General features: G+C 40.2%; 5 protein-coding genes across 6 annotated transcripts; all 5 read right to left on the bottom strand.

The window, feature by feature from the left end:
* Positions 1-244: 244 nt before the first annotated feature.
* LOC306796839 (uncharacterized protein) lies at positions 245-1,797 on the bottom strand (the record flags this gene model as incomplete). The annotated part of the gene is made up of 4 exons (XM_079295905.1): positions 1,692-1,797; positions 857-1,561; positions 508-633; positions 245-249 (listed from the first exon to the last, which is right to left on the bottom strand). Exons 1-4 carry the CDS (start codon positions 1,744-1,746, stop codon positions 245-247), a joined length of 891 nt encoding a protein of 296 aa, XP_079152031.1. The 5' UTR covers positions 1,747-1,797.
* A 2,352-nt stretch (positions 1,798-4,149) lies between these two features.
* On the bottom strand, positions 4,150-6,745 carry LOC306796885 (uncharacterized protein). Of its 2 annotated transcripts, XM_079295951.1 has the most exons (8): positions 6,621-6,745; positions 5,794-6,498; positions 5,555-5,680; positions 5,426-5,469; positions 5,249-5,339; positions 4,937-5,062; positions 4,809-4,852; positions 4,150-4,681 (listed from the first exon to the last, which is right to left on the bottom strand). In XM_079295951.1, the coding sequence occupies exons 1-8, from the start codon at positions 6,682-6,684 to the stop codon at positions 4,562-4,564; spliced, it is 1,320 nt and encodes a 439-aa protein (XP_079152077.1). In that variant the 5' UTR covers positions 6,685-6,745; the 3' UTR covers positions 4,150-4,561. The 2 variants fall into 2 exon arrangements, with proteins under 2 accessions (XP_079152077.1, XP_079152078.1); XM_079295952.1 differs by lacking the exons at positions 5,249-5,339; positions 5,426-5,469; positions 5,555-5,680.
* Positions 6,746-8,694: 1,949 nt separating this feature from the next.
* LOC306796887 (uncharacterized protein) lies at positions 8,695-9,599 on the bottom strand. Its single transcript, XM_079295956.1, has 4 exons — positions 9,409-9,599; positions 9,170-9,295; positions 9,041-9,084; positions 8,695-8,954 (listed from the first exon to the last, which is right to left on the bottom strand). Exons 1-4 carry the CDS (start codon positions 9,506-9,508, stop codon positions 8,838-8,840), a joined length of 387 nt encoding a protein of 128 aa, XP_079152082.1. The 5' UTR covers positions 9,509-9,599; the 3' UTR covers positions 8,695-8,837.
* A 4,606-nt stretch (positions 9,600-14,205) lies between these two features.
* LOC306796838 (uncharacterized protein) lies at positions 14,206-16,320 on the bottom strand (the record flags this gene model as incomplete). Its single annotated transcript, XM_079295904.1, has 3 exons — positions 14,206-14,342; positions 14,693-15,388; positions 16,314-16,320. 3 exons carry the CDS (start codon positions 16,318-16,320, stop codon positions 14,206-14,208), a joined length of 840 nt encoding a protein of 279 aa, XP_079152030.1.
* Positions 16,321-17,276: 956 nt separating this feature from the next.
* Positions 17,277-20,013, bottom strand: LOC306796837 (immunoglobulin kappa light chain-like; the record flags this gene model as incomplete). The annotated part of the gene is made up of 5 exons (XM_079295903.1): positions 17,277-17,347; positions 17,435-17,500; positions 18,912-19,037; positions 19,129-19,833; positions 19,959-20,013. 5 exons carry the CDS (start codon positions 20,011-20,013, stop codon positions 17,277-17,279), a joined length of 1,023 nt encoding a protein of 340 aa, XP_079152029.1.
* Between the last annotated feature and the right edge of the window lie 2,386 nt (positions 20,014-22,399).

Below are 22,399 nucleotides of genomic sequence, written 5' to 3'. Positions count from 1 at the left end.
AATCAACACATCTTTGAGGAAAGGAGTAACACTGGCTGCTTCAACTCATAGTCACAAGAAAGACATAATGATAAGACGACCTCAGTGTCTCATGGGTTTGCTTGGAAACACTTGGAAGCATGTACACTTCTACTGCTTTATACTTGAGTACGTGCATTCAGTCTCTGTGATGTTCCTTTGTCTTCTAGAGCTGTTGACCCTGTGTTCCCTTACAACCGCGTAATGGATGTTTTCTTCATTTAGTTCACCCTGGTAACAAAATATAAACCACAATATCGTACTTGAGAGACATATAAAAACGGTGTCCAGAAGCATTGCTGTGCCTGAATGTTTGAATGGTAAAACAGTAGATCATCTGCACAAAAAATACCTCTGCATTTGTTGTGGTGGGAGCTGAACATGTTGCATGAGACTCTGAAAAAGAAAAAGAATAAAAAGTGCCGCGCACTATAAAACCGTGTTAAGTGAGCACACACTGTCAGCCACAAAGAATAGTAGTTACAGTACCTGTACATTCAAAGCGGTTTCTCTTGTTCATCATGCAGAGTAAGAACACCAGTAAGACACTCAGGATGATAGTGAATGCTAAAGCGCCACTCAAGAAATACACCAAGACAAGAGAGTCCTCCTCATCTGTAGAGAGACAGACACCAGGAGACATTACAGAGCTGAAGTCTTAAGAGGAGACCCAACATGTGAATAGGGTGAAATGTTATCTAATAGATCAACATGAATCTTCCTGAGTTGATTACTGACAATAAGACAATATATATTTTTACATATATTTTATATTGCCTGTGGCAGTATACTGACTGTATGAATATGAATACATAACAAAACCTCTCAAGTCACTCACCCTCAAAGTCCAGCTTGGTCCCGTCTCCAAACAGTATGTGTCCACACGAGGCAACAGCACAGTAGTAGGTCCCAGCATGAGACGGATTCAGGCTCTTCATCGGCAGGTTGTAGACACAGGTGTGTGTCTGTGTGTTGGGTTTCCTCTCACACTGATCATTCCTGCCTCCATCGGTGTAAATGAGTCCTGGACGAGATGCTTCAGAGTCTTTGAACCAGTAAACACTGTGTTGTCCGTCACAGGTCCCAGTGTGAACTGTACAGTTCAGAGTCACAGAGCCTCCTGGCTGGATGCTCTCAGATGCTGACTGATGGACCAAAGCTGGGACGTTGAAACCTGAACCCTTTACACTGACAGTAGTGCCCTCCTTGAAATCCAAGTCGACTGTATAGCTACTTGCGCAGTAGTAAGTAGCTGTGTCCGAAATTTGCAGATCTGTTATCCTCAAGTGATATTTACCGACTGCAGCGTCCAATGTGAAGCGTGGATTCTTGAATTCAGCATGAAAAGTTGCTTTTGTGGCGTACTTGTAGAAGGTAGAGATGTACCGTGGTTTCTGCCCAATAATCTGTTTAAACCAGTAAAGCCTTACTGCAAGAACCTCTTCATAGAAACATTGCAACGTCAAGTTTTCCCCAGTTTGAACCGATAGAAAACTATTCTCTTGATGAACAGACGAGGAGAGATTCAGATCCGTCGTCTGAACTGTAGTGATAGGAAAGACGAAGCAAATACACTTCATGATAACATGAATCAACACAACAGAAGCAATGTCACGAGGAGTGTTCACACACTTTAAAAGATCCAAACTACAATCACAAAAAACACAACTCACCCATTTTCCCCAAGAACAAACATGTCAGATAGAAGACAAACTCTGGAGATGTCATCGTGTTCAAATTCTTGTGTTGAATGAGAACAATCTAGATCCCTTCTACACGTTTCACTCACAAGACTGTTTGATTGGCCGGCAAAGAGTGACACTACATCCTATTTAGGAAACTTGATCACATGCTCACTGCCACTTATAGAGTCAAATCTGTGAGTCAAACCTATAGAGTCAAACATGTGAACCTGTTTGAGGAACAGGTTCACATATTTCGAGATGTATGAGGAACATAACGGTTTAAATCACTGGAAATTTGTATCAAATACAAACACATCTGTGACGTGACAGTGCAGTTATAATCACTGTGTTTAATAGAAAGGTAACAAAACAGTATTTTAAGCAGTTCCATCCAAGCATCCATACTTGATACTACTGATATACTCAGCTCTCTTTTCAAGCTGCAGTAGGGAGCTAAAGAGGATTATTTTCTTGATATTAATCATAATAAAAAATGTATTCTTCTAAGGCTGCACGAATAATTCAAATAAAATAACAATCAGGCCTCTCTGTATGACCCTAAGTGTGTATCGCTCCACCTGGTAAACTGTGGACAGGAAGAGGAGGGTCAGAACATGGATGTAAATAGAACTAGACAGCTGAGGGAAATGTGGTCCAAGAAAAATAAGCAAAAATGTGGAGGAGGAATCCCAGAGATGGTGAGAAGGATCAAATATATACTGTATGCGCCCCCTGTTCAGACAAAAACACTGTTCAGTCTGCTCGTTGGAACCAGATTCAAAGATGTATTTTTTATTGATCAGCATGTAATGCTACCAAAACACTAATAACTTTACATACTGTTAGACTAATAAAGACATCAATAAAAACATTGTCATAATCATCATATTCCATTTCTGCTAATAGATCCCCTGAAATGCCACGCACTGTACCTTTAAGTCCCCCTCCTGTAAAGCCCAGTCTGCTCTGATTGGCTCATGAGGTAAATATGCAGCACTGTTGTGAAGGTAGTTCTCAAGCTGTGGGTGGAGATACTCTGATGGGGGCGGTTTATTCTGAGGAACCTGCATGTGCAAGTGGAGCCAAATCTGAAAGGCTTGTTGAATCACATGTTTTCTGATCTGGACGGCCCACAAAGAACTGACTGGATGTCTTATTTCATAATCCAGATACCCAAATATATTTGCACAAGCACTGAAGAAGAGAGTTTTTCATGATGTGTTGTCTTTCAGCTGCTGTTTGACTCCAGCGTTTAGAGAGGCAGCAAGTCTTTTACTGTAACCTGACCAACAGCTTTGTGGCATCTTTCATTCATTATCATAGTTATCAGCTGAAATACCATTATTAACACAATAATACTTGATAAATGATCTTCCTTAACAGCCAAATATATATTGGCCACTGATATATTGTGCATCCCTCAGTACAACCACGTGTAACGCAGAAAAGCCAGAAAAACTTCAGCCGAAAATCCTGTCTAAAAAAGGCAAAATAAAACAAAATTTCCTTATTTGTGCAAAAAAAACGTTGTGAACGCTTGAGGTGTTTTTTGGCCTTTGTCGTAAAAGAGTTGATGGGCAAATAGGATGTGGAAACACCTTTGCCAAATACATTCTGATGTCGCGAACATAAACTTCTTTTACTGTAAACTGACCAACAGCTTTGTGGCATCTTTCATTCATTATTAGTTATCAATTGGAATACCATTATTAAAACAATAATACGAGATAAATGGTCTTCCTTAACAGCCAAATATATATTGGCCACCGATATATTGTGCATATCAGTACAACTACGTGTAACACAGATTAAAAGCCAGAAGTACTTCAGCCGAAAATCCTGACAAAATTTCCTCAATTGTGCAAAATGTTTTTATGCCCGCTAGAGGTGGTTTTTGGCGTTTGTTCTCACGTCACTCACATGACTGATCAGCTGTTTCTTCTGTCAGCGTCTTTATGGATGTATATTGATATTGTCTTTGTCACCAAACAACATGAAACATGGCCAACACCAGTCGACATGAAGGACAATTTAAACTTGCCCAATTGAAACTAATTCATGAGGACCTCTCTTCATTTTTGCCAAGTTGACAAAACTACACAGCCTAGTTTATCGCTCCAAACCAGTTGATGGAAATCCGTCTAATTGGCATTTCTTTTTTGCACATTTCAAAAGTTCATTTAAAATTCACTTGACAGTTGAATGAGAACAGGGCTGTTGTGAGACCACAGCAGATCTATGGTGAAGGTGAACTATGGGATCATACAGGACTCTGACAGTAACAGTCTGAGCTCTTAGGTCACTAAAAGAAACACCTTCTTGTGCCGGAACAATTGAGTTTCGCAACTTGCTGGTGTGGGTGAGGTCAACTACTGTTAAACATGTTTGAAGAAGCCTCTTAATCATCATGTGCACATAAATAGTTTCAAGCTCAATGCTGCAAATTTGAAATGTGTTTATTTTTTATCTTTGATGACATGAATTTCACATACAAAAACCCACATGTGATTAGGTTATAGACAACAACAATGAGGATGAACACATAAAGTATAAGTTGATCGTAAAGCTAGAAGCAATTGAGGGACTTTTACACGGTCGGTGAATCTGAGCTTCTAAATATACTGGTTAAGACATAAAACACATTTATTTGTAAAAATTAACGAGATACAATGTTTAATAACCTTCTCCAGACCACACAGACAACACATGAGTATCCTAAATATGCACATTAGCGAAGAATAGAAATATTTAATATTGGCTGCAGACTATGAAGAATTTATTTCCAACTTAGATATAAATCTCCATTACACTGAGAAAACACTGTGTTGATCAAAAGTAGAAATACAATATGTCCAGTTCTACTGCTTCACGCTGTAGTACACACATTCACTCCAGGTCTGATCCCTCTGTCTTCTTGATCCGTTGTGCAGGTCGACACTTAAAGACGCATAATACAGGATCTCTGCAGTTTGGTAACCCTGGTAACAAATCATACATCATTTGATCATTATTAGATTAAACAATATCCAGGAAACAATGCATTGTCAATGAAAAAAGGTGTCTGAATGGTAATTCATCAGTTAATTTAATTACATTTTTATTTACCTGTGCGTTTGCTGTGGAGGGAGCTGGGAATCCTGCATGAGACTCTGGTTGTAAAACAGAAACATCTTTTTTATTCAAAAGCCAAATTCAGTGAACACAAGCTGCCAGATACAAACAGCGCTAGTTACCTGTGCTTTGGCAGCTGTTTCTCTTGTTCATCATGCACACTGAGAGAGCCAGTAAAACACTCAGGATGGTGGTGAACGTCAAAGCTCCACTCAAGAGATACACCGAGACAAGAGAGTCCAGCTCATCTGCAGAGGGACAGACAGAAACATGTCGCTTTTAAGCTCCAATGAGACAAAACAACCTCGGCGATGCATCTTTTTACTGTAGACAACAAGGAAGATCCATAAATATATCTCAAAATCGACTTCTATATCTACATCACATATAAAGGGCACACGACGGGTTCTACAGCTTCACGCTGGCGTACACACATTCATCATTGGTGTTCCTCTGTCTCCTTGTTCCCATGGGCAGGTTGACACTCAGAGCAGCATAATGAGGGCTGTCCGCATTTCGGTAACCCTGCTAACAAAATATAAAGAAGTGGATTGGGATATCGAAATTAAAAACAATATCCATGATAATATAAAACATGAGATAAAGTTCACCTCTGTATTTGCAGTGGAGGGAGCTGATGATCTTGCGTGAGACTCTGGTCGTGAAAGACAGAAATACTCCTTTATTCAAAAGTTATATTTAGTAAATACAAGCTACCAGATACAAACAGAACGACTCACCTGAACATTGACAGATGTTTTTCTTGTTCACCTTGTAGACCAAAAAACCCAGTAAAAGAACCAGGATGGTGGTGAATACCAAAGCTCCACTTAAGCAATACACCAGGACAAGAGAGGCCAGCTCATCTGCAGAGTCAGACACCAGAAATGGAGCTTTCAGCTTTTTATCTCTGTCTTCATGTTAAGTTTGATTGAAAAAAACAACAACTATTCATCCGATGAGCAGGAGTGTTACTCACCCTCAAAGTCCAGCTTGGTCCCGTTTCCAAACAGTATGTGTCCACACGAGGCAACAGCACAGTAGTAGGTCCCAGCATGAGACAGATTCAGGCTCTTCATCGGCAGGTTGTAGACGCAGGTGTGTGTCTGTGTGTTGGGTTTCCTCTCACACTGATCATTCCTGCCTCCATCGGTGTAAATGAGTCCTGGATGAGATGCTTCAGAGTCTTTGAACCAGTAAACACTGTGTTGTCCGTCACAGGTCCCAGTGTGAACTGTACAGTTCAGAGTCACAGAGCCTCCTGGCTGGATGCTCTCAGGTGCTGACTGATGGACCAAAGCTGGGACGTTCAAACCTGAATCCTGTACACTGACAGTAAAGCTCACCGCAAAGTCCAATGTGTAGAGATAGCAACTAACGCAGAAGTAAGTAGCTGAGTCTGAAATGTGCAAGTCTGCGATTGATAGGTGATTGGTATTTTCAGTATCCAATGTAAAGCGTGAGTTGTTCTTGAATTCACCGTAGAAATATTTCTTGTTATCATACGTATAGAAGGTAGAGATGAGCTTTGGTTTCTCTCCCAGCGTTTGCTTGTACCAGTAGAGCCTTGCAGCAACAATGCCTTTATAGATACACGGCAACGTCAAGTCATCCCCGGCTTTAACCGACACAAAACCAATCTCTTGCTGAACGGATGAGGAGAAATCCAGATCGGTCGTCTGAGCTGGATTAAAATAAAGAGACGAAGCAAATGTAGATTTAAAAAAGTGTGGCAGAATTCAGCCGAATTAAAATATGAGAAACATTCGTTTGAGAAGTGACCGTACACTTGAAGTTTGAACTCACCCATTTCCCCCCACATCATACATGTGAGACAGAGAGCCAACGCTGGAGATGTCATCATGTTCATTTTGCTGTGAGAAATGAAAAGACCGTCGACCCTTTCTCCACTCTTTGGAGACGAGACTGAATTTGATTGGCCAACCAGAGGTGACACTGAACTCTATGTCCTACTTAAGGACATAGAGTTCGCCACAGATTCAAAACCACACATAATGTGTGACATTGAAGATTTGATGTTTTGAGCGCTATAATCAGCCCTTCGATTCCATTAATTACACTGACTGGACTGGCAGCAGAAGTCCAATAGAATCAGCTCTATTTACATTAATAACTTCCACTGGGCATAAAGCTGGACATGCTTTTCATTTTTAAACGGCAGGCTTTTTGTCTTACAGAATCAATACCACCATATAAAGTTGACCAAATTAAGATTGTGCTGTTTTTGAGAAACGTTAAATCAATTGTATTTATATAGCCGAATGTCAGATTTTGAAACATTTGCTTCAAGTGGCTAAAGTGGTGTTTTACTTCAGAGATACTCTTATGTAAGCGCTTACATCCTTACTTCCTGCTGGAAACCACAACATGTACCCAGCACCCAAAGAGATACAATACAAAAAGAATGGCGGGTAAAAAGAGGGCAATGCATACTTCACTTATTTTCTACGTATGTTCATAGACTATAGGCACACAACATTTAAGCATACAGTAACTATTGTATCTCAATAAGGCTTTGCAGGCTAAAGCAGCAGAAGCAGTCCTCGTCAGTACCAGCCTTAGTGCTGCCGTGCACTCAGACGCAGCTCAGTCCGTAGCACAGTCAGTGGAGTTGTGTAAAACTATAGCTTTGGGTCGGACTTGTTAGGAATTAGCCTGAGTGTGCTCATGACAGATGACAGTTTAGAGGCAGACTAGAAATGGCACGCAGCTGGATTCTCACAAGATCAAGCTAGATCACATATCGCATGACAATCCATTTTATCGGGCTTCAAGTAATGTGTGTGTGCCCGGTCAGCCAGAGACGGGAGCAATCAGTGTCCTGTGAGGAGCTACTGACAGCTACAGGCGTGGTTTAGGTGTGTGCAGGACGACACAGAGAGACTGGTTGTTCTTAACAACAACGAGGGCTCCTGAAGAGGATAGAGCAGTTGGTGCAGTAGCATCAGTTATATCAGAAGTGGAGAGTATTTCTTCATTGAAAGAAGAGCAAAGAATGCCACTGAAGGCTTTTCTTAGTGGAAAAGATGTTTTCGCTCTTCTCCCGACTGGCTTCGGCAAGCGATTGTTTAAAGATGCAAGTATATTGTTATAGTTCAACTGTTAGATTTCCATTAAGACTATGGGACAATGGGAGGAAAATCAAAGCTCCTCACTCTTGTGAAATGCACACATTTATGCCTATTTTGAGATTAGAAAAAGCTTTGAATTCATAAAAGGGGTCTGGAGGTCGTAAAAAGCAGACTGTAATCTGGTGAAGGCCTGGTCTACGGTGCAGCCAATGGCATACAAGATGTCACCATAAAAATGGACAATGGTTGTAATTTTCAATTCAAAAATGCGTCCTCAACACGAGACTTTTCTCTGTTTCAGTTTTAAACACTGAGAATGTGACAGGTCTGACAGATTTGTGTTGCTATGATGGTTACACTGACACACTCTTGTAATGGTGTGGTAGTAACGCCTGATCCCTTCACACACCTCCGCAACTCGAACAATCCAACAAGAGACCCAACTAAGACCCGATCAACGCACACAAACAAGCAAGCCAGCAGTGAAAGATAATTCTGGTCTGAGCATGCTCCTGATCCACGATACTTTCCCAGAACAATTCATTTTTACCACTTACCCTCCCAATAATGAATAACCCAGGGGGATTGCTACCAGTGAGAGAACACACATGCGCATAATATATTGTCCCAAGATCAAGTGTCACATACACATATTAGCTTTATTTGATCACTAACAACATACAGTGGACATACAAAAGCACATACTTCCAAATTGCTTGCCATACTTACCGCCTAACTACATAAAAGGCACACTTCCTGCATTGGTACAGAATGTTGGCACCGGTTGTAAATTGTGTTAGTGTAAATATGAACATAATTCCTACTAATACTGGGATGCATCTTTTTACTGTAGACAACAAGGAAGATCCATAAATATATCTCAAAATCGACTTCTATATCTACATCACATATAAAGGGCACACGACGGGTTCTACAGCTTCACGCTGGCGTACACACATTCATCATTGGTGTTCCTCTGTCTCCTTGTTCCCATGGGCAGGTTGACACTCAGAGCAGCATAATGAGGGCTGTCCGCATTTCGGTAACCCTGCTAACAAAATATAAAGAAGTGGATTGGGATATCGAAATTAAAAACAATATCCATGATAATATAAAACATGAGATAAAGTTCACCTCTGTATTTGCAGTGGAGGGAGCTGATGATCTTGCGTGAGACTCTGGTCGTGAAAGACAGAAATACTCCTTTATTCAAAAGTTATATTTAGTAAATACAAGCTACCAGATACAAACAGAACGACTCACCTGAACATTGACAGATGTTTTTCTTGTTCACCTTGTAGACCAAAAAACCCAGTAAAAGAACCAGGATGGTGGTGAATACCAAAGCTCCACTTAAGCAATACACCAGGACAAGAGAGGCCAGCTCATCTGCAGAGTCAGACACCAGAAATGGAGCTTTCAGCTTTTTATCTCTGTCTTCATGTTAAGTTTGATTGAAAAAAACAACAACTATTCATCCGATGAGCAGGAGTGTTACTCACCCTCAAAGTCCAGCTTGGTCCCGTTTCCAAACAGTATGTGTCCACACGAGGCAACAGCACAGTAGTAGGTCCCAGCATGAGACAGACTCAGGCTCTTCATCGGCAGGTTGTAGACACAGGTGTGTGTCTGTGTGTTGGGTTTCCTCTCACACTGATCATTCCTGCCTCCATCGGTGTAAATGAGTCCTGGATGAGATTCTTCAGAGTCTTTGAACCAGTAAACACTGTGTTGTCCATCACAGGTCCCAGTGTGAACTGTACAGTTCAGAGTCACAGAGCCTCCTGGCTGGATGCTCTCAGACGCTGACTGATGGACAGAAGTTGGGATTTTCAAACCTGAACCCTTTACACTGAGAACAGTGCCCTCTGCAAAAGTCAACACAAATGTAATGCTACTTGCACAGTAGTATGTTGCTGAGTCTGAAATGTGCAAATCAAAAATTGTCAAGTGATTTTGACCGTTTTCAACATCCAGTTTGAAGCGTGAATTGTTCTTCAATTCATGATAAAAAGTGGGTTTTGTATTGTACACATAGAAGGTGGAGATCAGCTTTGGTTTCTGTCCCAGCGTTTGCTTATACCAGTAAAGCCATGCTGGATCATCACTCTTATAGAGACAGCGCAAAGTCGTTTTCTCTCCAACATTAACTGATACAAAACCAGTGTCTTGACGCACAGATGAGGACAATTTCAGATCAGTCGCATGAGCTGAAGTGAAATGAGAGACAAAGTAAATACACAATTATTTCTGATACATTGTACAGATATATATATATATACATATACACACACACATATATATATATATACATATATATACATATACATATATATACATACATACATATATATATATATATATATATATATATATATATATACATATATATATATATATACATACATATATATATATATATATATATATATATATATATATATATATATATATATACATATATATGTATATATATATATATATACATATATACATATATATACATATACATATATATACATATATATACATATATATACATACATACATATATATATATATATATATATGTATATATATATATATATATATACATATATACATATATATACATATACATATATATACATATATATACATATATATACATACATACATATATATATATATATATATGTATATATATATATATATATATACATATATACATATATATACATATACATATACATACATATATATATATATATATATATATATATATATATACTGTGTGTATATATAATGTCTGTATCTATGAAAAGTTAGAAACACAAAAACACAACTCACCCACTGTCCACAACAACAACCATGTCACATAGGAGGCAAACCTTGGAGATGTCATCGTGTTCAAATTCTTGTGTTGAATGAAGAGAATCGAATACTTTCTCCACTCTTTAGAGACAAGACTGCGTTTGATTGGCCAACCTGATGTGACACTGTGCTGTACGTCCTACTTAGGAAACCTGATCACACGCTCACTTCCATCTATAGAGTCAAGTTTGGTTCATGAAAAGATTCACATGGTGAGAGAGGCACATGTAGAAAGCAATGGCTCTGTATCTTGGCATTATGTATAAATAATGGGAAAATAGATCACAGGTATACACAGTAATGTACACTAGTAATGACTTACAGTGAAGTGTAATTACGCTCAACATTTTATCATTAGCTCATACAGACACATATAGGTCTGATAATTTATCTGTAAACCCCCCCCCCCCCCCCAAAAAACATCAGCAATAGTAATGTTGAGCATTTGTAAAATGAAGAATATCTATGAGCCGAGTAGACTTATCTTCCTGGATTGCCGACTCTGAATATCATGGTTTTGAAGACTTTTGCTGAACTGAAGTTTAACAGACTTAAAACCACCTGCGCGATCAGCTCGTAATCTTTTAATACTTATTATTAACAAAACTAATAATGGTAATTTGTATATGTCAGCTTCTGATTTTTTTTAATTTAAACCTTTATTTAACCAGGTGAGTCCCATTGAGATTAAAAATCTCTTTTTCAAGGGAGACCTGGCCAAGACATAAGAAACACATAGTTACAGACAGAAAACACACAACAAGACAAGTTAAAAGAAGCTCAAAGTTAAGAGACAGTGACGTAACCGAGTTCATTTAAAAAACATTGACATTTTTGGGAACCTGCCTCTATTTCTTTCATTTTAGATTGAAAAGCAGTAAGTGGTATCAGTTCTTTGAGTTTTAACATATTCCATGATGAGGGTGCAGAGTACACAAAAGCCCCTTTTCCCATTTCCGTTCTGGCATTTGGGACAGTGAGCATAAAGAAGTCCTGAGAACGCAAGGAGTATTGCCCGACACTTTTCTGCATGATGAAGACACACAGGTAGCTTGGTAGCAGACCAAGGATTGCCTTATAAATAAAGGTGTACCAATGGCAGAGCCTACGGGTGGCCAGAGCAGGCCATCCTCCCCGCGAGTATAACTCACAGTGAGTCAGAGCTTTACAATTGGTAATGAAGCGCAGTGAAGCATGGTAAGCTGTGTCCACCATACGAAGATAGTTATCAGAGGCATGCATGTAAAGAAGGTCACCATAGTCCAACACAGGTAACAAAGTAGCAGCAACTAATTGCTTTTTTCACGAGTTGAAAAGCACAGCTTATTTCGAAACTAAAAACCCAGTTTTAACCTCAACTTTTTCACCAGGTACTGCACATGTGGCTGAAAAGTGAGTGATATTCTGATGTTTCAAAATGCCCCGTGCAACTTGTGTGTTCTATCCATTGTTTATGTTGTTGTAAGTAGTACTCTAAATAGTATTTCAGCTAAGTAATCTTCTTATTCGTCTTCTTCTCAAAATTACCATCAGTAGTTGTCTTAGCTTTAGTATAAGTATTATTGCTCTTTGCTTTTTGACTTCTAAGCACTCCACTGTTCTTGGATATTTTAGTGGTCTTTGGCTAAAGGAGCATGTATGTGGCAGTGCAACCACGTCGACATCCTGCTGAAAACCACAGCTGCTGCACTGACAGAGATACGAAGATAAAGCATGGGGGTGAAGGTTAAACAGTCTAAATGTATTGCAATGTATATTTTCTGCATTCATAGGAGGAGCAGCAGCGTCAGAAACGCGTTTCCATGCTTAGTTATTGTACGTCTTCAAAGCTACCCTACAGCGCAAAGCATTCTAACTTCAGCTTGCTCTTCACCACGAGTTTTCCAATACTACAGTCACAGCCGAGTCAAGTCAGGGCCGACACCTTGTTCATTTCAGTGCAAATGTCTTTGCACTGAAAGCATGGGGATGCATTTTTAATAATTCTGTTTCCAAAACCGAAACAGAGACAAAGTATCGTGCCTAAATTTACAATGCTATTTTAAACAAGGCTTTACCCAACTTAGGCCCAGAGCAAAGCCTGATTACTTTCCCATTTTCTTTTACATTATTATTCCCTCATTATACTCAGATCTGATCAACTGGCATATTTTGACAACACTGTAACAATACAATTCTGAAACTGCACGCTCACTGCAACCTGCTGTTTATACAATGTGACGCTTATTAGTTTTCTACTTAAATACATTTTTACATTTTTTTTTCACTCACTCGCTCATTCCCTGTTTACTGCAGTTCTTGTCACTTTTAACTCTGTTTACGAGGGGGAGGACGGCCATCCTCTGACTGTCACCAGTCGCTTCTTTTGACCTGTAATCAAGAAGCTCGTGCACTAAAAAGGACTCGATCCCTCACTGGCTTCCCACCCGCATTCACTTTCATGTGTGTTCATTGACACACACAACGAACTTACAGGTAGAGCTCCTGGAGATTTAAGTTAGACGCGTGCAGCAGTTGCCTGATTGTGATGTTATTGCTGAATAGTACTGTAGTGTGACATGATTGGATTAAATGATTGGTCAATTATAGAAAATAAAACTCACAGTAGCATTTGGTTGAAAACAATGGATTTTAGAAACGAAAACGAAGTTACAATGTGAAGACATCCTGCTTAAAACCACACAGACACCAAAACAAAGAGCATAGGTTCGAAAGCATGCATATGTCCGGCCTTCTCAAAGCACACATAGATCTCATCTGTTGACTGCAAACCACAAGGGAGGCTATACAAAGATTCTTACATCAGTGTGTTTGTTACAACATGCAAAAACAAGTAAAACCTATAAAAAGGTTTTTTTTATGAGAATAATTTCCACCTCTATATTTTGTAGGTTCCATAGTCTGAACCAAGATGGAAAACTGTATTTCTCCTTTCATCTTTGATCATGGCATCATTGATCCTCTCCCTCCATTCTTACCTTTCACAATAAAAGCCCTGGTCATATAATATTCACAGCAGACAATTTCTCATTTTCATGATTGTTATTTGTTATACACCCCTTTATATACAGAAATGAATCATGTCCAGCTCTACAGCCTTACACTGGAGTACACACATTCAGTCTTGGTGTTGTCTCTCTGTCTTCTTGGTCCGTTGGCCCTGTGATCCCTCAAAGCAGCATAATGGAGGTTGTCTGCATCTTGGTAACCCTGTTAACACATTTTTGTTTTTTTAAATGTATGAATCACAATGAAGTAGATGGAAGAAATGAATTGCTGTGATTTTAAATGTGTCAGAATTAAACAGTTATTTTGAACAGATAATCGTCACCTCTGCATTTGTTGCGCTGAAAGCTGAAACTCTTTGAGACTCTGTTGTGAAACAGAAAAAGCTTTTTATTTCAAAACCATCTTCAATGAAGGCAAGCTGTTGGATGAACACATTCCTAGTTACCTGTGCACTGGCAGCTGCTTCTCTTGCTCATCTTGTACACTGAGAAAGCCAGTAAAACAACCAGGATAGTGTTGAATGCCAAAGCTGCAGTCAGGAAATACACAAGAGAGTCCGGAGAGTCCACCTCGTCTACAGAGAGCCAGACATCATGAGACATTACAAACCTTTCAGTCGAGCTGGATTGATAAATCGTCCGATAGCTTATTGCATTTTTATCAGTATCGGTGTATATGTCGGCAGATGCCAAAGTAGGTTTAGAAATTGAGAAATGGTGTCTCCATTGCAGAGTTGGTTCACCGGAGAGCACTGACACGTTCACTTTGTCACGTTCAGTAAAAACTCAATCATATCAAAGCTATACGTATCAAGATTGTGTCATGGTTCTGTTGGACTCCTTGGTGTTTTCATTTGCCTTTATCTACACATTTGATACGGGAATAGGAATAATTTCTTCTCTGCTAGAATTTGACATCACTTACTCGCTAAGTTGGTCCGATTTCCAAACAGTATGTGTCCACACGAGGCAACAGCACAGTAGTCGGTCCCAGCATGAGAGAGACTCAGGCTCTTCATCGGCAGGTTGTAGACGCAGGTGTGTGTCTGTGTGTTGGGTTTCCTCTCACACTGATCATTCCTGCCTCCATCGGTGTAAATGAGTCCTGGATGAGATGCTTCAGAGTCTTTGAACCAGTAAACACTGTGTTGTCCGTCACAGGTCCCAGTGTGAACTGTACAGTTCAGAGTCACAGAGCCTCCTGGCTGGATGCTCTCAGACGCTGACTGATGGACAGAAGTTGGGATTTTCAAACCTGAACCCTTTACACTGACAGTAGCGCCGTCGCAAAATTCAAACTTGTATTTATAGAAACGCATGCAGAAGTAAGTAGCAGAGTCTGAGATGCGCAACTCTGAGATTGTCAAGTGATTGTTCTTGTTATTAGTTTCCAGCGTGAAGCGTGGATTGTTTTTAAATTCATCACTAAAACTGCTGCTTGTAGCAAATTTATAGAAGCTGGAGACGAGCCTTGGTTTCTTTCCCAGAGTTTGCTTGTACCAGAAAAACATAGCTAAGACGTCGTCTTCATAGAAACACCGTAACGTCACGCTGTCACCAACATCAGCTGATACAAAACCACTCTCTTGACGCACAGACAATTTGTCAGTAATTGTCGGAGCTGAATAGAAAAGACACCAAAAAGAGTACAATTAATGCCATGTTAGAAGTTATATAATGATTTGAAATGACAGCGGCAATGAATATACAGTATATTCATGAGGATACTAATACATCCACATAATATCTAACTTACCTATTCTCCACAAGCAAAGACAAGTCAGATACAAAACAAAGTTCAGAGATGTCATCGTGATCAAAATGTCTTAATGAATGTGGAGAACCTCCATACGTTCTCTACTCTTAGAGAGAGGACTGCGTTTGATTGGCTAACAAGAAGTCACTGCCCCCTCCATTGCAAATTCAATTGGTTCTACTGTAGAGTCAAGCCACGTGGTGAGAGGCACTAGAATCACAATATGATTTCTCACCCTTATGTATAAAACCCCTCAGAGCAGAAATAACTTGGTTACAAGGAGTGTGGAGAGAAGTAATGTTCAACTAGAGTTTTCTTGTCCACAGATCACTCGCTTTCATCAGCCGACGTCAGCAGCACAAAGGGATACGGTATTTAGAGAGTGCTCTGAGAACCAAGAGACAAAGACACTAAATGTTTTTTTTCTGGCATTTCACTTAAAAGTGAAAAGTAATAAAGTAAAATACTTGGTAATTCAAACATTTGCAGAAGTACTGAATCCCACTGATGCTATTGTATGAATGTCATTTGGTCTATTACACCCAGATAAACACTTCTTAACAACTGATGAAAAGCGTGATGCAAGTGCGAATATTTCCTTCATCCACAAAACATTTGTTTTGATCAGGTGAAATGTCAATTATCCGTCGAAAAGGAATGCTTTCACTTGTTCACACCTCCTTCGTCACAGGAGTGATAAAGGTGAATGCTGGAAGTGGGCTTGATGGAAAGATGCAAACGATACAAAAAAATCCTCTGGTATAACTCGATCTTTGTAAGGATGTATTACCTGTCATACCCGCTGAAGTCCACACTTTTATTTGTTTAAAATATTTGTCTTAACTGAGCCTCTACCAAACAATAACCCATTTGGGTTAGGCTTTTAGGCTGTACTTAGGAGCAGTGACGCTGGAAGCTAAAAGCAATCTTAGTTTAGCTTCTTCTCATTACTATATCCTAGGAATGTCATTAGTTTAGCAGTAATTTGGTCATGAATTGAACCATTGAGCAACATATTATTTTAAAAAGCGACCCGATGATGCTGTTTAAGGGACCATCAAAGTGATTACAATCCATCCTGTGGGGAATATGAATGGGAGCGCCAAATTTCATGTCAATCCATCCAATAGCATTTTGCTCACAACCACAAATGTGAACCTGACGGTGGTAGACAAAGGGACCGGGGATAACCAAAGTCAGCACAGTAGGAGTCAGCTTCTGGGGACAATGAATGTCTGCACCAAATGTTGTGCCAATTCATCCAGTAGATGTCGAGCCATTTCACGGGACAAGTGAAAACTTTGACCTTTGTTTTTGATCACCAAAGAGTTCCTTATATTAATGTCTGGATCAAAGTAGATGATCAGCCGACCAACCCAGACTGCCATCCCTAGAGCCACGTCACTAGCGTGGCTGAAAATAATATTTTCTTTGCAGTGGTTGTTGGTGCAGCAAGTAGTTAATGTAGCTCATCACATTGCACAGGGATGTAAATTGTTTCAGCTACCTCTATCAAGAAATAAGTGATTTCTGTTGGAGGACATGATGAGCAGTTTACTCTTACAGCAAAGCGCCACTCCCTTAGCCAGTCGACGCTGTTGCACTGCACTCTGAATGATACAGATAAAATCAATGTCATGATTGACGGCATCTATGTTAATGATACAGAGTTGTAATGTGTAGATTACTAGTTATTATTTCATCAAACCCGAGTCAAGCCTTTTGACTCTGATTTATTCATCGATACAATCTACTAGAGTTGTCTGGGCATTCGAGTTGTACTGTGAGGCTGCTGTGCATGAAAGCACTGCAGGGACTTCCTGTCTGAAACCCCAAAGACAAAGAGACAGAAGCATATTAAGATATAATCTTTGGCTGCCGACCACACAGAGGCTGAATGAAGATCCTTACATCTCTGGGTTTGTCTGTATTCAGTCTTGTTTCCACCCTGCGATGAGCGGGCCGGCACGACTGATCCTGAGCATGTGAACAGAAGAAGTCCCATCCGTATCATTCATGCCTGATGTTTGCAGAGGCTTGCTGATTTCAGAATGTATATTATGTTAAAAGCACTTGGAATATGATCATGTTACCTGTATTTTTGTTGATGGGACCTTTATGATTTCATATTTTCTTTTTGTAACCACTAAGTCAGACCAATAATATATAGATTTAGTTTCTCTGCTCCTGTGCACACCCTGCAGCACTTTCTCTCTCGCACTCATTATTGTCAAGAAAGTTCCACCTCTCGTTTAAACTCGAGACCAAATGGACAAATGCTTCTTTTTATCTGGTGAAGAGGGAAACACTGGTTGAGAGAGAACTCACACCTGAACAAGAAAAAACAACAACGATAAACCTCATTTTCAACAAGCATGTGCTGCCCAATGACCCCAGCTCATCTCCCTGTGTGCCCCGTGTACCAGTAACAAGGTTTAAATGTAGGAAATGAGACGCGTCTCCCGGCATGAGGGGGCATTAAACAGACGGGTGTGGCCAGTGTCTGTCATGTACACACTCTCAATAATGAAGCACAACCTGTTGAGCTCTTGAAAGCACTCGTTTTATTAGTTTACTGCAAGGAAAGGATCTGACAGCAATGCGACTATTTCAGACTAATAGACCTTGTATAGCTTGATAGACACATTCCTCTTGAACAACAATTAGGGAGACATGAACTATTCCCAGCTCTGTCACCTTACACTTGAGTACACACATTGGTCGTCCCTCTGTCTTCTTGATCTGTTGACCCTGTGTCCCCTTAAAGCGGCGTAATGGAGGTTGTCTGAATCTTGGTAATCCTGGTCATGAAATATATTTTCAATTTTCAATCACCATATCAATACACACCACTTAACTAATACACACATGTGTAAACACACTAACAGCAACACTTATATAATGCAATGACACATTTCCAAAACGCAATAACACTTGAAAAGTACTCACCACTGCATTTGGAGTCAAGGCAGCTGAAGATCTTGAGTCTGGCAAAGAAAAAAAATACCATATTGATTTTATGAGTAGTACCTATTGACACAAATGAATCAATAAAGACCCAAACTAAAACCAATTCATACTGTAACACCAGCACCATCCAACAGCGTAAAGTCTCCATCAATCATCTCACAGCCTCAAGAGTTAATATTTATGTTGACTCTCCCTCAAACTGATGACTGAAAATCTGAAGTTGTACTTGAGATGTGCAACGGATAAACCATAAATATATGCTCATGGTATGGAGTAGTAATCAGCATGGGGGAGTAATTGATTTCTGACACTCTCACTGATTAGGTTGTCTTTATTCTTCACGTCAACCTCAAATGGTCGCCCCACTATCAAGCGCATAAATACACACGGTCAAAAATACAAATGACAGTAAGCCTACCTGTACATTGGCAGCGGTTTCTGTTGTTCGTTTTAAATGCTGCGTACGCCAGTAAAACAACCAGGATGGTGGTGAACGCCAACGCTCCACTCAAGAAATACACCAAGACAAAGGAGTGGACTTCATCTGCAGATCAAAATGATCGAAGACGTTACCGAGCTGTGGAACATCGAGGAGCGAGTAATGACAACTACGATGTATATGAAATGTTACTTACGCTCAAAGTCTGACTTTTTCTCGTCTCCAAACAGTATGTGTCCACACGAGGCAACAGCACAGTAGTAGGTCCCAGCATGAGACAGACTCAGGCTCTTCATCGGCAGGTTGTAGACGCAGGTGTGTGTCTGTGTGTTGGGTTTCCTCTCACACTGATCATTCCTGCCTCCATCGGTGTAAATGAGTCCTGGACGAGATGCTTCAGAGTCTTTGAACCAGTAAACACTGTGTTGTCCGTCACAGGTCCCAGTGTGAACTGTACAGTTCAGAGTCACAGAGCCTCCTGGCTGGATGCTCTCAGATGCTGACTGATGGACCAAAGCTGGGACGTTGAAACCTGAACCCTTTACACTGACAGTAGCGCCCTCTGCAAACTCAAAATCGAATGAATAGCAGCCTGTACAGTAGTAAGTAGCTGAGTCTGAAATGTGTAAATCGGAGATTGTCATGTGATTTTTACTGTTTCCTGTGTCGAGTGTGAAACGAGGATCGTTCTTAAATTCGTTACGAAAAGTGCCACTTTTTTCATGTTTATAAAACGTAGACACCAACTTCGGTTTCTGTCCCAGAGTTTGCTTGTACCAGTAAAAGTTTGCTGCAATTCCTTCGTAATAACATCGCAAAGTCACGCTGTCGCCAACATCTGCGGAATAAAAACCACTGTCTTGCCGCACGTATATTGACGATTCCACATTGGTCATCTGAGCTGAAGAGAAGAGAGATCCAGAAAGAGCAGATTTAATCAATGACATATAAGTCTATCACAATGCCTGCATGCAACATTTGTAATCATATGAAATGTAGAAGAATGCAAACACATTCACAACAGACCTGTTGTTCCCAGGAACAGATAAGTCAGGTACAAAGCAAACCTCGAAGATGTCATCGTGTTCACGAGTCCAAGTCGATTGAATGAATCTCAATACGTTCTCCACTCTTCAGAGAGAAGACGCTGTTTGATTGGCCAATAAGAAGTAACGCCTAATCCTGATTTGGAAACAACAAACACATGTTCAGGGCTGCCTCCATTGCATTGCTCTAAGAGAGCGCAAACAGGTCTTCAGAGAGACGTCCCATTTGTCTGATCTCTACTCTATCATTCCGTATAATGCGATCAGGGATTTTTGCAATTGCATGTATTTTATTGTGAAACTTACTAGTTACTAGTTGATGTTCTGTAAGAGTTTTATAGATATATATCTACAATAACTCATTCAGGTATTTTCAGGTTATGCATAACACTTCAGTCAAACCATCAGTGTTAAAAAAGCACCCGCATTTGTGATAATATCTTTACGTCTTGCCCAAATTCTATGTATCAATTTCCCCCATGGACCATACACTGACATGGTGTGGCACAACAGGAGGTTGTTCAAAGATGAACCGAAAGAAGGAAGGAGATGTTGGTCCGTTGCCTTAACCTGCACTGTAAATTATTTCCAGGATTTCACGATATCTAGCTGTAATATTTCACAATCATTTCCATTATTACCACTTCACTGGCTTTAACTGTGACATTTCACAACATACGACTGCATTCAGAATACCTCTCGTAGCCAGTAATTTACTCTAAATGTATCGTGAAACATTTTACAGTGGGATGTCCGTATTACATGAGCAATTTGAATTCGATATTTCTTTGTAACTACATGTGGCTAATTTTGCTGGTAACAGCAAGTAAGTAACAGTGAATTCACTTGAACACCAGCTCCTTCCAAACACACACACGTCATGGCCACTGCTTTGTTGATACATCAGTGAACAGAATGGCTGTGTGTTAGCACAACTGTCTATCCGTTGGAAATACCAGGCAGACTTTGATTAATCGTAATAGGAAATGTGTTATATAGCATCTAAATGTTCACACATTAATATGTAAGTCAATTGAAAAAGTCTGGGAATTAGAGTTGTACTGTGCATGCTGTGCATGAAAACCCTGCAGACTTCCTGTTCGAAACCACAAAGAGGGCAGAGGGTCCTGCCGACCACACCGAGGCTAAAAAAAGATCCTCACATCTCTGGGTGTCTGGTGTGCAATCGGCACATTTACTGTCAACAGCCTGTGAAGAATAACCTCGACATAAAAACACGCGGGGGTGTTACTCACACATCAGTTTGTGCCGCATGCAAAGTGAACTTCATAAATGACATGTTGTCTTGTTGTCCGACTGTGATGTTTCCAAACACATGAACACAACTTGAAGGAGTCGGACACACTTTGCGTTTGTAATGCCGTCCTCGACCCAGTGTGTCCCACTGACTCTGATATAGTGTTGCTGAGAGTTTGGTGTGCTTTTGATTCACTAAGTAATCACAAAAAAGAACCAAATAACATCTGTGGTCTGAAGGACGACACATTATACACAGGGGCATTCATGCCTTTAGCAGCAGATACTTCTTTCTGAAAATAATTTTCCAGGCGTCACGCTCTCTGGGCTTTCTCTCTCTCTCTCTCTCTCTCTCTCTCTCTCTCTCTCTCTCTCTCTCTCTCTCTCTCTCTCTCTCTCTCTCTCTCTCTCTCTCTCTCTCTCTGGTAGCTGAGCTCACAGTCGCCACAGACGATCGGTTATTTGTTGTTGTGTGTTTGTGCATTGTTGGCTACAAGTAAAGCGAGAGTGGAAAAATGACATCTATCAGATCAAAGAGACCAGACTTGACTGTACAGGAAGGTGTTTATTTGTCACAAGGTCAATCTTTACCTGATACGGAGGGGAAATCTGACAAAAATGCCCCCTCTAGTAACAGACTGATGAAACATGCCTTACACTGGAGTACACACAGTCACTCAGGTGGCATCTCTCTGTCTTGCTGATCTGTTGGCCTTGTTCCTTCTTAAAGCAGAATAAAGGAGGTTGTTTTTTCATTGCGTTGTGGAAACCCAGGGAATAAGACATGAAGTAGTGAATTGCCGTATTGGTTTATGCCTCATGACTGATGTAGAAAAGTATCAGCATCACTTACATCTGTCCAATCTAATTCACTATAGAAAGGTTGTTTTTTTTTGCGACTGTGTCAGAGAGGTGTCCTGTTGTGGCGTTTATAGTTCAAGGAGTGGACAAAATAATAGAAACCACCCCCCAAAAAACAATCATGAAATCCAGAACAACAACAGCACCAACTTCAGTCTTGCACAATGACCATCGGCCACTGTTTTACAATCTTTAATCAATCCTCTTTGTAGTACATTGAACTGGATATTGTAGAAGTGTTATTTTTTGCTCTTTTTTGTTCATCCTCATGCTCTCTTTTCCCTCCTGTTAGTGGAACCACAC

The sequence above is a fragment of the Melanostigma gelatinosum genome (assembly GCF_949748355.1).
Source record: "Melanostigma gelatinosum genome assembly, chromosome: 23".
NCBI lineage: Eukaryota > Metazoa > Chordata > Actinopteri > Perciformes > Zoarcidae > Melanostigma > Melanostigma gelatinosum.
Note: the sequence above shows the minus strand (reverse complement) of the source record. Positions and strands in the feature narration are given on the sequence as shown.

Bases quoted from the DNA above. Each gene is read 5' to 3' on its own strand.
- LOC306796885 (XM_079295951.1), bottom strand. From the start codon at position 6,684: ATGAACATGATGACATCTCCAGCGTTGGCTCTCTGTCTCACATGTATG. The intron at 5,340-5,425 runs GTGAACTTTATC...TTTTGTTAGCAG, and splicing joins CCTCCACTGCAAATACAGAG to GGTTACCGAAATGCGGACAG. The intron at 5,063-5,248 runs GTGTGTACGCCA...GTCCCTCTGCAG, and splicing joins GAGGAACACCAATGATGAAT to ATGAGCTGGACTCTCTTGTC.
- LOC306796887 (XM_079295956.1), bottom strand. From the start codon at position 9,508: ATGAAGAGCCTGAGTCTGTCTCATGCTGGGACCTACTACTGTGCTGTT. The intron at 9,296-9,408 runs GTGAGTAACACT...CTGACTCTGCAG, and splicing joins GACCAAGCTGGACTTTGAGG to ATGAGCTGGCCTCTCTTGTC. The intron at 8,955-9,040 runs GTGAACTTTATC...TTTTGTTAGCAG, and splicing joins CCTCCACTGCAAATACAGAG to GGTTACCGAAATGCGGACAG.